The 16,801-nt window shown below is 39.0% G+C and overlaps 2 protein-coding genes across 2 annotated transcripts; both read right to left on the bottom strand.

Moving 5' to 3' along the window:
* Positions 1 to 1,312: 1,312 nt before the first annotated feature.
* Positions 1,313 to 5,640, bottom strand: LOC133961249 (uncharacterized). Its single transcript, XM_062396318.1, has 8 exons — positions 5,560 to 5,640; positions 5,147 to 5,248; positions 4,881 to 5,048; positions 4,640 to 4,756; positions 3,289 to 3,597; positions 3,023 to 3,190; positions 2,782 to 2,898; positions 1,313 to 2,020 (listed from the first exon to the last, which is right to left on the bottom strand). The coding sequence occupies exons 1-8, from the start codon at positions 5,609 to 5,611 to the stop codon at positions 1,827 to 1,829; spliced, it is 1,227 nt and encodes a 408-aa protein (XP_062252302.1). The 5' UTR covers positions 5,612 to 5,640; the 3' UTR covers positions 1,313 to 1,826.
* Positions 5,641 to 11,534: 5,894 nt separating this feature from the next.
* Positions 11,535 to 15,310, bottom strand: LOC133961251 (integumentary mucin C.1-like). Its single transcript, XM_062396319.1, has 5 exons — positions 15,183 to 15,310; positions 14,775 to 14,876; positions 14,509 to 14,676; positions 14,267 to 14,383; positions 11,535 to 12,994 (listed from the first exon to the last, which is right to left on the bottom strand). Exons 1-5 carry the CDS (start codon positions 15,232 to 15,234, stop codon positions 12,678 to 12,680), a joined length of 756 nt encoding a protein of 251 aa, XP_062252303.1. The 5' UTR covers positions 15,235 to 15,310; the 3' UTR covers positions 11,535 to 12,677.
* Positions 15,311 to 16,801: the final 1,491 nt, after the last annotated feature.

The raw sequence follows: 16,801 nt of genomic DNA, 5'->3' as shown, positions 1-16,801 counted from the left end.
CTGTGGGAGCTCCCCCCCCCCCCCCCCTCCCGCCATTTAGCCGGCTGCGTAGACACTTGTTAGCATTCCGCTAATGCTAAGCTAGTGTGAATCAAACGCTGCATCGTGGCCACCAGGGGTCGCTGCTCTCTGTTCCCTGTCTCCAGAAGGAGGAGGAGGAGGAACCTTTGGAGCTGGGTGAGTAGCGGACTGTGTCATCTCCTCCGAGTGTCATGGAACGCGGGTTTTATTTGTGTGTTATCGCAGGGTTTTTGTTTTTCATTTCCTATGTGGGCCCACAATATGAAAACAGTGTCTGTGGTTATTGTTTCACCTGGCTTAATGCTACTTTGTACCTGAGTACATGGATATATGTCATGTTAAAGATCTCCCACATACATTCTTGGTTGTATATATTTAAAGGACACCTATGGTAGTTTAATTTTGTTCTGAGGTTTGCCTTAGAGAGGTTATACTGTATTGATGTTTGAGTAAGAAGCTGTGAGACAGACGTACCATGCACAAGAAGATGATTTCATATATTTACTTTAATTTTTGTTAATAATAAATGTTCATACACATTCCCTTATTGTCAGTGTTAATAAATAGGATATAAAGCTGAGGTACTATTTCACAAGACCACAGGGGTTAACCCCACTATGTACACGTTACTGTCAGTCATTTCCGAAGCATAGTAGTTGTTTCACAGGGATTAGTAAAGAAACAAAAGTGCCCAGTGCTTAGGATTGCATGGTGGTTGAGGCCAAGGAAGGGCTAATTATGTAATGTAATGTAGTTTTAGCAGAAGTTGTTGTAGTTGGGGTCATGGTTATTGTCGTTTTGGTAGTGGTTGTTGATGGTGGAGTGGTTGGTGTTGGGGCAGTGGTTGTGGTAGTAGTTGTTGTTACTACATTAAATTACATTTGGCAGACGCTTTCATCCAAAGCAACTTGTAATTAGTGCATTCAACATCTATGAGGGGCCATTTAGGGGTTCAGTATCATGCCCAAGGACACTTACGCATGCAGATGGGCAAGTGTGAGGATTGAACCGCCATCATTCTTGTTGGAGGACGACCACTCTACCCCCTAGGCCACACCGCCAGCTGGGGCAGTGGTTGTTGGGGAAGTGGTTGTTGTAGATGTGGTAGTAGCTGGGGCAGTGGTTGTTATTGTTGTTTGGGTATTGGTTGTTGTAATTGGGACAGTGGTTGTTGCATTTAGTTGTTAAATAGTCGAATTGAGTAGCTGTATAGAATCAGTAAATTGTTAAAAATCAATTACCAACCGAGAGCATAAAGGCAATGTCCACAACTTCTGTAATTGTGTTTAATAAACTTTTATTGCAGTGAACTAGCAGGGAAAAGCATACAGCGTTGATTAAAATCTCTTATCTGCATCTGGGAAGGACCTTCACCTCAGAACCTCTATGCTTTTTAGTTCTCTCCCTAAATATCATTTCATATTTCCCCCCACCCTCTGGAATGTTTACTGGAACAATGTTGGAACGTTGTTGTCATGGTGATCAATGGTCTTTACGATACAAAAACATTGTCTAACAGTTACGAGCTCTGCTCCACACCACGTCGCACACCTCTAGTTCCGCATTCACACAGAACGGTTCATCTTTCTCCGAACAGGGGACTTTCAAATCAACAGATTTAGCAGCGTTGGACAATCTCAAAGAAAACAACAAACAAGACAACATTACATTGAACTTATTTGACTTCATCTATTTAATCTTCTAATCATGACCTTTAAGAAGTAACACAATGTTCTCATTAGTTACAGTAGTTAGTTAATACAGCAGGTTAAAGGAGCAGCATGCTATATACCAGAATTTTGATTTTACTTGTTAAGCTTGTGAAATCCTACAACTCTTTGGCACATAGCGTTACACAAACTAGTCCCACAACAGGCTGTTCCACTGGTAATGTTACCAACACCTTGCATGAAAGGCAGTGTCCCCAGGCTGGTAGCAGCTGCACACATATTTGAAGATGCACAGCCAAAAGCTGGAGAAGTGCAGGCTCCATTAGTCACTAAAGATGAAACACAATCTGATGTTAAGTTACTTGTCTCAGTGAAAGACCCGAGTCCACAATTTAAACATACGTTCACGTCAGTTAAAATGTTGAACTAAATCTAACTCAATTAATGAGTTTTCTCAATGTGTATTGTTGTGCAGTGTTTATCTCATGTTTTCATAGCTGTTACCATTTCTTAGTTCAATGATTATCAAAACGTTTTTTTTTATTTTAAGTCATTTTGGAATGAAAGAAACTCTCAAAATGAGCAAAACAAATTCTAACTTGTGAAATGTTGAAGTTTTCTGCTTTTCTATGTTTCAGTATATGAAACCTGTTTTATTTGTGGAAAACTCAAGAAACTTTTACAATCAAGTTGAGTTCCTGGAAATCATGATGGAAAATAACAAACATATTAACTGAGAAATTATCAATAGTTTGTCAACTGCTCAAGATGGAACAAATTTTAACTACTTTATCTCCTTTGTTCTCTTTAATTCTAAAACATTATGATGATCTTAAGACGAGAGATTAAATATTTCATATAAAGAAACAAGGCACTAAAAATAAGTTTTTAATCTCTAATGTTGTGGATCATAAATACAGAGTAACATAGATGATACAGATTTAACTAAAGTGCTTTATATGTTTAGTACATGAGTAAATATATCTTAAGTCTTCACTCTTTAGTATGAATATGTTAAAAATACTTAAAGGTAGTAGAATAGGTTTGAAGTAATCTTTGTTTAAATGCAGTATATAAGAAGAAGACTTACCTCTGGCTTGAAAGCAGCGATCCTCTGTTCCCCTACATTGTAGTGGAAGGCTGCAATCAGAGGTCATGGGGTCACAAAAATAACATAGAAGACTGTTAACTGCTGGAACCACAGGATCTGAAACAGACAAAAAATGATGCTGTTTATTAGAGGAAGAGAGAAGATGTAAGTGTTATGGATTAAAAACAGAACATGTCAGCAGAAGGATGCAGATTAATAAGAGTCATCTACATCTACTTACAAGGCAGAGTGACAGAGTTGCAGTTGTCTGTGTTGCAGCATGTAGCACTTGCAAGTGCACTCGAAACACCCAAGTTCACTGAAAATGTCTGAGAGCCTGTGGCTGGACACAGGGAGGGGGGGGCACAGGCCTTGTAGATTTGTTGTCCAGGAATCCCAGATGAAATGGCTGCAGAGTCAAAGTGCAGTTTGTTAATGGTGATGGAAAGCACACGTCACTTTGCAGTACATGTATTTCACTGGAGAGTAACTTGTAGAGAAGTTTACCTTGAATGGAAGCTGTGATACACATCGTGCCTGTGGGACATGTAGCTGCTGCTGTGGTTGAACAGGTAACATCTGTACAAGTTTCACACACAAGTGTTGTTGGGGTAGTGGTTGTTGTCGTTGGGGTAGTGGTAGTGGTTGTTGTTGTTGTAGTGAGAGTGTTACACAAACTAGTCCCACAACAGGCTGGTCCACTGGTAATGGCACCAACATTTTGCATGAAAGGCAGTGACCCCAGGCTGGCAGCAGCTGCACACAGATTTGTAGATGCACAGCCAAAAGCTGGAGAAGTGACGCCTGTATTTGTCACTAAAGATGAAACACAATCGTAGGTTTGTTAGTTGGATAATTTCAGAGAGAATTCTTCACTTTAAGAATAACTTGAATTCATGAGGAAATGTATTTTGATGACAGTAATTTAACATTAGTTGTTGCCATGGTTACAGTGGTGCAGTATTTTAACATCGCACCTTATTACTGACATGTACACGTGTACTTCAGGACCTCGTGACATCACTGATGTCACTGTTTTATGTTCTCACGTGTGCAACAGAGAATACGTGTGATCCTATCCCACCACACCCTTCAACTATACTGGTTGTTTTCAGAGGTGATACAGGCCTGAAGCTTTCAACCAGCAGAGGGCAGCAGAACACTGTGTTTCAGTCTGAGGTTCAGTTACTTATCTCAGTGAAAGAAGCAAGTCCACAATTTAAACATACGTTCACGTCAGTTAAAATGTTGAACTAAATCAAACTCAATTAATGAGTTTGTTCAATGTTTATTGTTGTGCAGTGTTTATCTAATGTTTTCAAAGCTGTTTCTACCTAAACATGTCTTAGTTCGATGATTATTAAAACAAATAATTGTTCATTTAGGTCATTTTGAAATCAAAGAAACTCAAAATGAGCAAAAACTTTTTTTGTGGACAAATTAAGAGACTTTTATAATCAAGATGAGTTCCAGGAAATCGTGATGGGAAATACCAAACAGATTAACTGAGAAATAATCAATGGTTTTGTCAACTGGTCAAGATGTAACAAATTTTAACTACTTTATCTCCTCTGTGCTCATTCTAAAACATTATGATGATCTTAAGATGACGAGAGAGTCAATATTTCATAAAAAGACATTAGGCATTAAAAGGTATTTTTGCTATCTCTAATGTTTTGGATCATAAATACAGAGTAACACAGATGATGCAGATTTAATTAAAGTGCTTTCAATGTTTAGTACATGAGTAAATATATCTTAACTCTTCATTCTTTAGTATGAATATGTTAAAAATACTTAAGTAGAATAGGTTTGAAGTAAACTTTGTATAAATGCAGTATATAAGAAGAAGACTTACCACTGGCTTGAAAGCAGAGATCCTCTGTTCCCCTACATTGTACTGAAGAGCTGCAATCAGAGGTCATGGGGTTACAGAAGTGACACTGTAGACTGTTAACTGCTGGAACCACAGGGACTGAAACAGACAAAAAATGATACTGTTTATTAGAGGAAGAGAGAAGATGGAAGTGTTATGGATTAAAAACAGAACATGTCAGGAGAAGGATGCAGATTAATAAGAGTCATCTACTTCTACTTACAAGGCAGAGTGACAGAGTTGCAGTTGTCTGTGTTGCAGCATGTAGCACTTGCAAGTGAACTGGAAACACCCAAGTTCACTGAAAATGTCTGAGAGCCTGTGGCTGGACACAGGGAGGGGGGGGCACAGGCCTTGTAGATTTGCTGTCCAGGAGTCCCAGATGAAACGGCTGCAGAGTCAAAGTTCAGTTTGTTAATGGTGATGGAAAGCACACGTCACTTTGCAGTACATGTATTTCACTGGAGAGTAACTTGTAGAGAAGTTTACCTTGAATGGAAGCTGTGATACACATCGTGCCTGTGGGACATGTAACTGCTGCTGTGGTTGAACAGGTAACATCTGTACAAGTTTCACACACAAGTGCTTCACCTGCAATGTGGAGAAAAATAGTGATATGTTGATCTGATCTAAACGTTTTTTGGTAGAGGATCAAAAATCTTCTCACTGTTCAAAAGGAGTTTCAGACATATGGGTTGTAATTTAAATATTAATAGACACTACATACATGACTCAAAATTATTTAATCTGCTTCCTACATGTTTAGTCTGTTTCTTGTACTGCTGTACTTTGACTTATATATTGCATCTCTGAGGATCAATAGAGCCTCCTTATATTTTCAAGGATATTAATAATACAATATAATAAATAATAATAATTTATTAAAAATAGTAATTAGTTACCTGTGCTGGAGAGCGCCCAGATGAGAGTCAGAGAAAGAAGCAGCTTCATCATGATGAACAGGTAAGTTCAGTAGATTCCTTATACGACCTCTCATCAACACGGAGGCACTTTATATACTCTACCGGTGATGAACGCCTGTATGACTGATACACGTCTGAATATCTCAGTGATTGGGCGTGTTTCCATTTTTACAGCGTGATCATTCAAACTGTCAGTCTCTCTTTGTCACAGAGGAAAACAGGTCAACACACCCATTTTAACATCATCACTGTTAACCTGTTTAGGATTGTGCACCGCAAACAAAAAGCATAAAACATAGACCTACATTTCCCTCAGGATCATTTAAGTATTTATATGCATAATATATATCAAAGCGCTTCTTGTCATTTATCATTGAAATGTTGTGTAACTGGTAACCTGTTTGTTAATACATCTTGATGCAGCAGCGTAACAATGATTAAATAAATATTTGTTAATAATAATATGATATTACACTAATCCAGTTATTTGAAGTAGACTATATACTGAACAGAATTCAGTAGTAGTGGGTTAAATTCAAGTTAAATATAATTTAAACATTACCTATGTTTTCTAACATTAAATATCATCATATACTTTAACCAACATTGCAATAAAAGAAACATCTACACCTTGAATTTTGCAGAGTTGAGGCTAATTTTAAACAGGCTGACTTTATTTATTACTATGTTGCATTAATAAGCACAACATAGGGTTTGTAGAATATTGACCTGCAAAGTAACTTGTATCAAAGTTAAATTCAATTGGGTAAAGAACTACTGAATTAAAAGAGAATTATTAGAAATAGAAGACATTTTATAAAAATGTAATAAAATATCACTCTGTGCATTCACCAGTAGTTCACTCTAGATTCAAGATCTTTATTGTCATCATTGTACAATGAAATTATAAGAGTCTTCTCTTTCCAAGATATAGCTATATAAATGTGGAGAAATAAAGTTTGAAAAAAATATAAATATATTAGCAGCATCAGCAACTAACTACAAACAGAAGATAAGAAATAAACATATTTAAATATTTAAAGGGCTCTGTGTGCGAGCTATGAAATAATTAGCAAAAAAACACAGTCCATCATTGTGTTGAGTGGAGCTCTGACTGTATAGTCGCTCACACTTTCCTGTAACACAACTGAAAACTGGATATTACCCATGATCCCAGCTGCTGCTGGAAAAAAATCCACCAAACTCTGTTTAGAATTCTTCATATTTTAAAGGTTTTCTAATGAATATTGGAGATAAACTCTCCGACTTTATCATCAGTAAAGTCAGCGCACTGCTCCTAACCCCCCCACCTCCTGGATCTACTCTACAAAAGCACAGTCCAACCCATCCTGTTGCACCGTTCCACCGGTTTGTCCAACATGCTCTCTGTCACCAACAAAACAATCATACAATGGCCTCTAAATTCATCGGCCTTCCCACAACCAAAATCACACACCTAGCACTCACCACAACAGACGACACTGACCACCCCCTTAATCATATCTTCACATTACTACCATTCGGGCGGAGGTACAGATCACCTAAACGGAGAAGGGCCCAATTTCCGTAGGAGCTTTGTTTGCAGCACCAAACTAATTGTTACGATGAATGTGAACTGTTTGTAAATGTTTGGATGTTTCATGTGAAGTTGGGCAAAATGCCTCTGTTCGGCCTCAGCTGAAATGTTTCCTTTGTGTTGACTTTACTGACATGGCTGTGAAATCAGATTGTCGTCAGGTGTCAATAAAGTCTATAAAGATAATGATTAGGACAATTGAAGCTGCAGTCAGTTCAACACTTCTCAAAGGAGATTGTAACCACTCATTACATTACATTACATTTCATTTAGCTGACGCTTTTATCCAAAGCGACTTGCAATAAGTGCATTCAAACCCGAGGGTACATACCAAGGACGACAAGAATCAAGAAAGTACAATTTCTTCAAAATAAAGCAAAACTACAAAGTGCTATAAGTAAGTGCCATTTAGGGGTGTAACGTTTGACCAGGTCCTTGATGTAGACTGGACCGGATCCGTTCACAGCATGGTACGCAAGTAATAGTGTTTTGAACCGGATGCGAGCAGCCACTGGTAGCCAGTGAAGGGAGCGGAGGAGAGGAGTAGTGTGAGTGAATTTAGGCTGGTTAAAAACCAGTCGAGCTGCTGCATTCTGGATGAGCTGCAAAGGTCGGATGGCAGTAGCAGGTAGACCTGCCAGGAGGGAGTTACAGTAATCTAGACGTGAGATGACCAGAGCCTGGACCAGAACCTGCACCGCCTTCTGAGTGAGAAGGGGGCGTATTCTCACTCACTAAAGTTACATAGAGCCAGTCACTGAAGCATCTACAGACGTGGACTAAATTGTTGGTCCCATCAACTCTATGTTCACAGACGCAAAAATTAAGCATACAAATAAAATAACACTCTACCTACTGTGAAACATGGAGGAGGCTCAGTTATGTTCTGGGGCTGCTTTGCGGCATCTTGTACAGGGTTTCATGAATCTGTGGAGGGTACAATGGAATCTCAAGACTATCAATGCATTTTGGAGCGAAATGTGCTGCCCAGTGTCAGAAAGCTTGGTCTCAGTCGCAGGTCATGGGTCCTCCAACAGGATAATGACCCAAAACACACAGCTAAAAACATCCAAGAATGACTAAGAGCAAAACATTGGACTATTCTGAAGTGGCCTTCTATGAGCCCTAATCTAAATCCTGTTGAACATCTATGGAAGGAGCTGTAACATGCAGTCTGGAGAAGACATCCTTCAAACCTGAGATAGTTGGAGCAGTTTGCTCACGAGGAGTGGGCCAAAATACCTGTTGACAGGTGCAGAAGTCTCATTGAGAGTTACACAAATCGCTAGATTGCAGTAATTGCCTCAGAAGGTTTTTTGAAATGATTCTGTTGAACTACAATTTAAAAGCAATGTCTGATTTTCATTAGTTAATTTTCTGATTTTTTTAATTTATTAGTTTTGTCTGTTTCAAGTTATTTTAGTGATTATTGTGGGTCTTTCTTTTTCCTTAACAGAAGGGTAACACAATTTTTGTCCAAGAGTGTAACTTATTTTCATCAAACTTCTGCTTTAAGGTTAAAAAAGGTTATTGTCGCTTTTACCACATGTTAGCTACATCACATAAGATATTTCACTGTAGTTCGAATGCTTTTCCAGTCCCTCATTTGTCGCTCTCTCTTACGCTCATGTTTGGTTGTGAGTCTTCACTTTTATGACATCAGATCAACAAGTGATAAGTCGACTTCATTAATGACAAACCACATGAAAACAGATTGGGGTAGAAGTGGCAGCAGCGCAGCAAACGTGATGCTGTCAACAGTTCATCAACGTATTTCACATGCTGCTGTGTCATTGTTCCAGGATTCATACCAAGCTGTGGACCTGCCTGGTCTATCTGACAGGCGAACAAATAACATCACGTCAGTAAAGTTATTTATTAAAGTCAATAAAGAAAGGGTTGGTACTCAGACAGCTGTATTGTTGATGCTCTGGTACACTGCCACACCTACTACTGAACTAACGCCACAGCCTCTCTCTATTTTTACCTCTCTCTCTATCGCTCTCTCTGACACAGAGCTTCAAAATGTAACTATTATTTCGGTGTCGCATCATCACATAGCAATCGGGGGAAACAATGGTATGTCTCATACGTCATATATTTTTTGTCAACTTAGCACTTGCCTTAGGTTTGATATCATGAATTTAGTTATACAAATGACAACAGAAGAAATTATATAATGAACTTCAAGCTTTACTTCAGCCTAAATCAAATAGTGCTCCACAGTTAATATTTTACTAGACAACAAAACTTAGTTTGAACTCTCTGAACTTTTTCCACATTTTATTATTTAAATGAGGATGAAATCATATTATCTTGTGTGTGAGTCACCTTCACTCATTCAGTTTTGCCCCAGCTGCTGCACATCATACAACGTTACCTTTGACCTCCCAAGAAGTCTTCGAGGATAGTCCTCACACTCAGCTGTGACGTCACACAGAAATAAAACGACTTGGAAAAGTGCACTTTATATTTTTACAAAGATTAAAACCCCATGGCTTAAAAAGGTTTTCACACACAGAATAATAATGGACCATGGCTGTATCCTCAGGTTTCCTGTCCACAGCTAATTCTAACACTATAGTCTCCATCAAAGGTTCATGTGAAGATAAGTCCGAAGTTTAAAACTATATTTTAGTGCTCTGTTATGTTTAATGTCCATGAAAATGTTTTTATTCTCTTTTAGAATCAGTGTAACTTTGGTCGAACTGTTTTCTAGGATATTAGACCTGGAGACATGTGACATGAAATGGTCAAAGAGACATTTTAATTTGCAAAGGTCTTGTTCTACAGAGACTGAATGTGACTCCAGGTCAAGATGGCTGCTGTGAATTAGTTCAGGCTCAGATTCAAATTTTTATTTCTGCTGTTAACCTCAAATTCGTTTCAGTTAAGAAATTGCTCAGAAAAATAAACGTGTTGTTCTCTACAGTGTGTTGTGCTGTATTGTTGATGTTCTTTAGCAGCATTACCACACCTCCTGTGTTGAATTGATGGAACAACCTCTCTATTTATATCTCTGGCCTTTAGAAATCAAAAGTATGTTTTTCTTCAGCTAGATAATAAAGCTTCTCCCACAGATGCTTCACATGTTTGTTTGGGTGGGAACTGTTTCCGTGTGAGGAACGCCTAAACAATAGGAAATAATCAATTTCACTTTTGGAGGCTTAATTGGAAGTCTTCCTCATCTGAATGCCGAAGTGTCCTTGGGCAAGATACTGAACCCCGAATTGCCCTTTATAGAAAAAGTGCTGCCCATAGATTAGGGATGGGTGTTCGATTAAATAGTCTTCATAGATCGTCGGGAGAATTAATGACGAATTTTCTATTAATCATTCATATTTTCAAGTTAAAAAATTCAGTATTTATAGGCTATATTAAAATGAAGTGAAAGAACAAAGTGTGTTTCCTCATTGAGATCTTTATTACAAGATGAACAAAATATACACTGCCGTAATCTTAAGCAGCGGAGCCGACAGCTGGAGGCCGGTGCTAAAAATAATAATATAATAATAATATAAAAAACATCATGTTAAACAACAACTTAACCACATCTATATAATACTTAGGTCTGACAGGTTTTTCCAGATGTAACTCAAAACTATCAAACAAGACACCGAGTCGAGAAAGCTTCATAAAAACAACCAGTAACTCTCATACAGCCTCAGCACCAGCCTACGGGTTTGTGTTGAGAAAGATGAGCATGTTAACATTCCCCGAGGTCAGACGCGAACGCAGCCTGGTGACCGTCAGTCCAGCCGCAGGAAAAACTCGCTCTGAGGGGTCTGACGTCACCGTGACACACAGGTAGCTCCGTGCTAACTTGGCTAGCCTGGCCGCGGCTCCGGTGTCTGCGCTCCCCTCGTCCGTGTCAGACAGCGCAGGCTCCTCATCTCATTTTATTTTAAGTATTAGTCCATTCACAATGTTTTTCAGATTCTTTTTTATTCTTCCTCTAAGAAAATGTTGACATATCGTGTGAATGTGCAAATACTTTTATTCATGTTATGGCTAATCATCATAATAATACTTCTAGCCATCTTTATTCGTACAGCACTTTTCTTGACAAAGTAACAAAGTGCTTCACAAAAGTGTCAAACCTTGATATGATGACTCTCTCTCTCTTCCCCCCTTTTGTCTTTGTCAACTCCTGCCCACTGAGTCTTTTTAAGTTACTGCATCAGCTGCATGTGTTTCATTCTCCTGCCGAACATTCATTGTAGTGATCTGTGAAAGGCTCTTAAAGGAGCCTGTGTTAAATATTCACATTATTCCACATTGAGTAACTGTCAGTTACACACATTTTCAAGCCAAAACAACAAATGTTAATTAATAAAACTGTATTAGAGATACATGCTTTATCTTTTAAAAGGAGAATTTCATTATTTAGCTGAACACTTACTGGGATGCACCAAACAATGTCATCAATTTAGCAACTGCGTCACACACAGGAAAAAAACCTTAACTTTTTACTGACTATCAAATCAAGAACATTTAACTTGAATTTATTAGGTCTTTAAAAAGGAGTTGCAAACAAAACTGGTGATAAAGTTCCCACCTCTAAAATTTCTTCCTGTTTTAGCCTCTCTGCATCTATATGACTGACCCAGAATAAAAACAACATATAAATAAACCAAATGCTACGGTTTCTGTCACGGTTTGAGGAAGGAGATGGACCCAGGATGCCGAGGTTACAAACAAAAAGGTATTTAATATAAAAAGGAGTCTTAAAACAAGACAAAAACAAAACATGAACACTAACAAGTAAGGACTGGCGACAAGGTGCACGGAGAGCAAGGAAAGAGAAGCTGAGCTAGACAGCAGGACATAACAAACCATAGATGACGACGTGTAAAAACGAGTAGAAGAACAAACGAACCGACAGAGGACAAAGGGAAACACAGAGGCTTAAATACACAGAGGGAAGGCAGGGGCAATTAAACACATGAGGATTGGGGATGACAATCAAGGCCAGGAAGTTAGGACAGAAACAACACACAAGGAAAGTGAGACTTCAAAATAAAACAGGAAACAGAAAATACAAAGAGACAGAAATTAACAAACAAAAACGACAGGACGTCACAGTTTCGCTCCTAAAGCAGCTGGAAAAACGTAACCTTTGTTATTTGATGAAGCTGGTCCCGATATGATTTTATCAGAAAGGGACTGACAGCAGAAATAACGTTGTTTTTTAGTCGTTTTAATGAATGATTACAACATCTAACACAGTACATAGTTCTTCTTTTGTGAAATAACACACATATGTGTCACTTAAATTAAGGCTAACAAACTGATTAAAAGTTAAATTAAAATTTTGTGTGCATCTGTCTATATCATTGGTGCTGATTTAGCTCACTTTAACTTCACCCAGACCATATCCCCTGTCGACTAAATATGTATTTTATAATATCTGTGACTACCAATCAAAGATGGCAGCAAGTAAACCAAAGACTAGACTTCTAAAGGTTCTCTCAGAGTCTTTCCAAGGGATTAAAAGGTTCATCCATTTTTGTTCTGAATTCTAAAATAGGATGAAAATGAGGAGTCCAATCAGCAGATGCAGCATTCCCATTCTGACACAACAGGCATCACTGGCAGTGGTGGTTGTAGTGGTTGTTGTAGTTGGGGTAGTGGTAGTCGTTGTTGGGGTTGTTGTTGTTGTTGTTGTTGTTGTTGTTGTAGTGAGAGTGTTACACAAACTAGTCCCACAACAGGCTGGTCCACTGGTAATGTTACCAACACTTTGCATGAAAGGCAGTGACCCCAGGCCCGCAGCAGCTGCACACAGATTATTAGATGCACAGCCAAAAGCTGGAGAAGTGCCGCCTGTATTCGTCACTAAAGATGAAACACAATCGTAGGTTTGTTAGTTGGATAATTTCAGAGATAATTCTTCACTTTAAGAATAACTTGAATTCATGAGGAAATGTATTTTAATGACAGTAGTTTAACATTAGTTTTTACCATGGTTACATTCGTGCAGTATTTTAACATTGTACCTTATTACTGACATGTACACGTGTACTTCAGGACCTCGTGACATCACTGATTTCACTGTTTTATGTTTTCATGTGTGTGCAACAGAGAATACGTTTGATCCAATCCCACCACACTCTTCAACTATACTGGTTGTTTTCAGAGGTGATACAGGCCTGAAGCTTTCAACCAGCAGAGGGCAGTAGAACACTGTGTTTCAGTCTGATGTTAAAGGAGACATATTATGAAAATTCCACTCTTGTAGTGCTTCTACACGTTAATTTGGTTATCTGGCATGTCTACCGACCCAAAAACTCTGGAAAAAACAAGTCCCGCGATTTGTTATGGTTCCTCTAAGTCCGAAACGTCATGCCTGAGTGACTGCGAATGAGCTTCCATATGCTTCTCTCGTCAAAAGCGAAATGGGAGTCTCTTACATGACCTTGGCCCGCCCCCCCATCTCACCGCCCCCGCCCCCCCTACACTCATTGTAGATTCAATATTTGCCAAAGCACTTCACTTCGTTTCTACAAATTTTGGATACCCCTTGAATAGTTAGCTAGTAGCATGAATAATTTAAATGATCCTTGTGGTATTTTGACCAAGACATGTTACAGACATTTCATCAAGACCCAAAGGAACCATATCAACTTGTGGTAAAATGGGCATAATATTTCCCCTTTAAGTTACTTGTCTCAGTGAAAGAAGCAAGTCCACATTATAAACATACTTTCACGTCAGTCAAAATGTTGAACTAAATGTAACTCAATAATAAGTTTGCTCAATGTTTATTGTTGTGCAGTATTTATCTCATGTTGTCAAAGCTGTTATTTCTTAGTTCAATGATTATCAAAACAAAGAATTGTTGATTTAAGTCTTTTTGGAATCAAAAAAACTCTCAAAATGAGCAAAACAAGTTCCAACTTGTCAAATGTTGGAATTTTCTTATGGATCATAAATACAGAGTAACACAGATGATACAGATTTAATTAAAGTGCTTTAGATTTTTAGTACATGAGTAAATATATCATAACTCTACACTCTTTAGTATGAATATTTTGTGAATACTTAAAGGTTGTAGAATAGATTTGAAGTAATCTTTGTTTAAATGCAGTATATAAGAAGAAGACTTACCATTGGCTTGAAAGCAGCGATCCTCTGTTCCCCTACATTGTACTGAAGAGCTGCAATCAGAGGTCATGGGGTTACAGAAGTGACACTGTAGACTGTTAACTGCTGGAACCACAGGGACTGAAACAGACAAAAAAATGATACTGTTTATTAGAGGAAGAGAGAAGATGTAAGTATTCTGGATTAAAAACAGAACATGTCAGGAGAAGGATGCAGAATAATAAGAGTCATCTACATCTACTTACAAGGAGGAGTGACAGAGTTGCAGTTGTCTGTGTTGCAGCATGTAGCACTTGCAAGTGCACTGGAAACACCCAAGTTCACTGAAAATGTCTGAGAGCCTGTGGCTGGACACAGGGAGGGGTGGGCACAGGCCTTGTAGATTTGCTGTCCAGGAGTCCCAGATGAAACGGCTGCAGAGTCAAAGTGCAGTTTGTTAATGGTGATAGAAAGCACACGTCACTTTGCAGTACATGTATTTCACTGGAGAGTAACTTGTAGAGAAGTTTACCTTGAATGGAAGCTGTGATACACATCGTGTCTGTGGGACATGTAGCTGCTGATGTGGTTGAACAGGTAACATCTGTACAATTTTCACACACAAGTGCTTCACCTGCAATGTGGAGAAAAATAGTCAGTGATATGTTGATCTGATCTAAATTGTGGTTCCTAAAGGCTGATAAATCTTCTCAATGTTCAAAAGGAGTTTCAGACATATGGGTTGTAATTTAAATATGAATAGACACTTCATACATGACTCTAAATTATTTCATCAGCTTCCTACCTGTTTAGTCTGTTTCTTGTACTGCTGTACTGTAACTTATGAATTTCTCCTCTGATAAGCCTCCTTATATTGTCAAGGATATTAATAATACAATATGATAAATAATAATATATTACTAAAATTGTAAATAGTTACCTGTGCTGGAGAGCGCCCAGATGAGAGTCAGAGAAAGAAGCAGCTTCATCATGATGAACAGGTAAGTTCAGTAGATTCCTTATACGACCTCTCATCAACACGGAGTCACTTTATATACTCTACAGGTGATGAACGCCTGTATGACTGATAAACATCTGAATATCTCAGTGATTGGGCGTGTGTTTCCATTTCTACAGCGTGATCATTCAAACTGTCAGTTTCTCTTTGTCACAGAGGAAAACACGTCAACGCAAGTCAACACACGACAACACACGACAACACACCTAAACGCACCCATTTTAACTTTGGTACTGTAAACCTGTTGGGATTGTCGACCAAGAACAAAAAGCACAAAATATAGACCTACATTTCTCTCCGCTTCATTTAAGTATTTATATTAGAGCTGTGGAAAATAACGCGTTATTTTTTGCATTTTTTCGCATTTAACGCATGCGCAGAAGGACCTTCCAATTCCGCCGCCTCTGCACTAGTCGCTGCTTTAATGCAGTCAGACGGTAGCCTGGATGCCAGACAAACTTAGCCCCGCCCACAACATTTGAGGTCGGGAAGTTCGGTCTGGAGTCGCTCTGTTGGGGAGAAATTATGTCCGACCGGGCCAATCAGATTGTCAGGGCGGGCTTTATATACGATGATGGACAGATGATCAACGGTAACGTAATCAACCACGTCATCAAAGTGCCCTTGGGTTGAATTCGTTTTCAACAAACATGTCTGCCGCTGGCGAGCTGAGATGTGTAGATGCTGCCATTGAGTCTGTTTCAGAAGACATCGACAGCGCATTCATTTTGAAAGAGGAACAGAGAACATGCCGCGCTAATCCCTATGGCGCTGGCGCTTGGCTGTTCACACCGGACACTGAAGCGACGCTGAACCGCCGGGCAGCGCTAATAATATCAACCGTTGATCCAGTAGATTAAAAGCATATACTTACATGTTGCTCCAACATTAAGCAACAGCGTCCCAACATTTTTATTTTTTAGTGTTGTCTTTATACAACATGTTCCGAGGATCATACAACTCACTGTACTTCTCCACTTCAATTATCAATCTAATGTCATCCATGTTGAAGAACTTCGCTGTTTGCTCCGTTAAATGTCGGGTGTCGGGGGTAAATTACGTATTCTCCAATCAAGCCTATGTGGAGAATACGTAGCCCCCCCCCCCTTCTCTCTTTTTATTTGTATCACTGCTTGTGTGGCTTTAGTGGATGGGCAGAGGGCGACATTTATTAATGTCATTGGTCAAATTAAAACTCCAGGACAACAGAAGGGGACTTCAAAGTATGGGATGCATATTTGATCATTTATATCATATAAAATATGTCATCAATATAGTTTAAGATCGTTTTTCAGTGTGTTTCCTGGTGCGATACACTCGCGTCAAGCGCAAAAAATAGACTCGACGCCGAAACGATCGCTGCACAGCTTTGTGCCGGTCACACCGCGAGGCAGCCTTGGTGCAGCGCGGTGCTTCAGCCTCCGGTGTGACCGGCACAAAGTTTTAACATGGGAGTGGATGGGAGCCAGATTTAATTTATGGCTTGGCGCTGAGCTGAAGCGTCCGGTCAGACTCACATTCTGACTAGAATGTGAGTATGA

The sequence above is a fragment of the Platichthys flesus genome, chromosome 9, assembly GCF_949316205.1.
Source record: "Platichthys flesus chromosome 9, fPlaFle2.1, whole genome shotgun sequence".
In the NCBI taxonomy this organism is placed as follows: domain Eukaryota; kingdom Metazoa; phylum Chordata; class Actinopteri; order Pleuronectiformes; family Pleuronectidae; genus Platichthys; species Platichthys flesus.
The sequence above is the reverse complement of the archived record's forward strand: the minus strand, read 5'-3'. Positions and strand labels throughout refer to the sequence as shown.

Excerpts from the sequence above, each read along its gene's own strand:
- LOC133961249 (XM_062396318.1), bottom strand. The coding sequence starts at position 5,611 with ATGATGAAGCTGCTTCTTTCTCTGACTCTCATCTGGGCGCTCTCCAGC. Across the intron at positions 4,757-4,880 it reads CAACTCTGTCACTCTGCCTT|TCCCTGTGGTTCCAGCAGTT; the intron begins GTAAGTAGAAGT and ends TGTCTGTTTCAG. Across the intron at positions 3,191-3,288 it reads TATCACAGCTTCCATTCAAG|CCATTTCATCTGGGATTCCT; the intron begins GTAAACTTCTCT and ends TTGACTCTGCAG.
- LOC133961251 (XM_062396319.1), bottom strand. The coding sequence starts at position 15,234 with ATGATGAAGCTGCTTCTTTCTCTGACTCTCATCTGGGCGCTCTCCAGC. Across the intron at positions 14,877-15,182 it reads CTGGGCGCTCTCCAGCACAG|GTGAAGCACTTGTGTGTGAA; the intron begins GTAACTATTTAC and ends TCCACATTGCAG. Across the intron at positions 14,677-14,774 it reads TATCACAGCTTCCATTCAAG|CCGTTTCATCTGGGACTCCT; the intron begins GTAAACTTCTCT and ends TTGACTCTGCAG.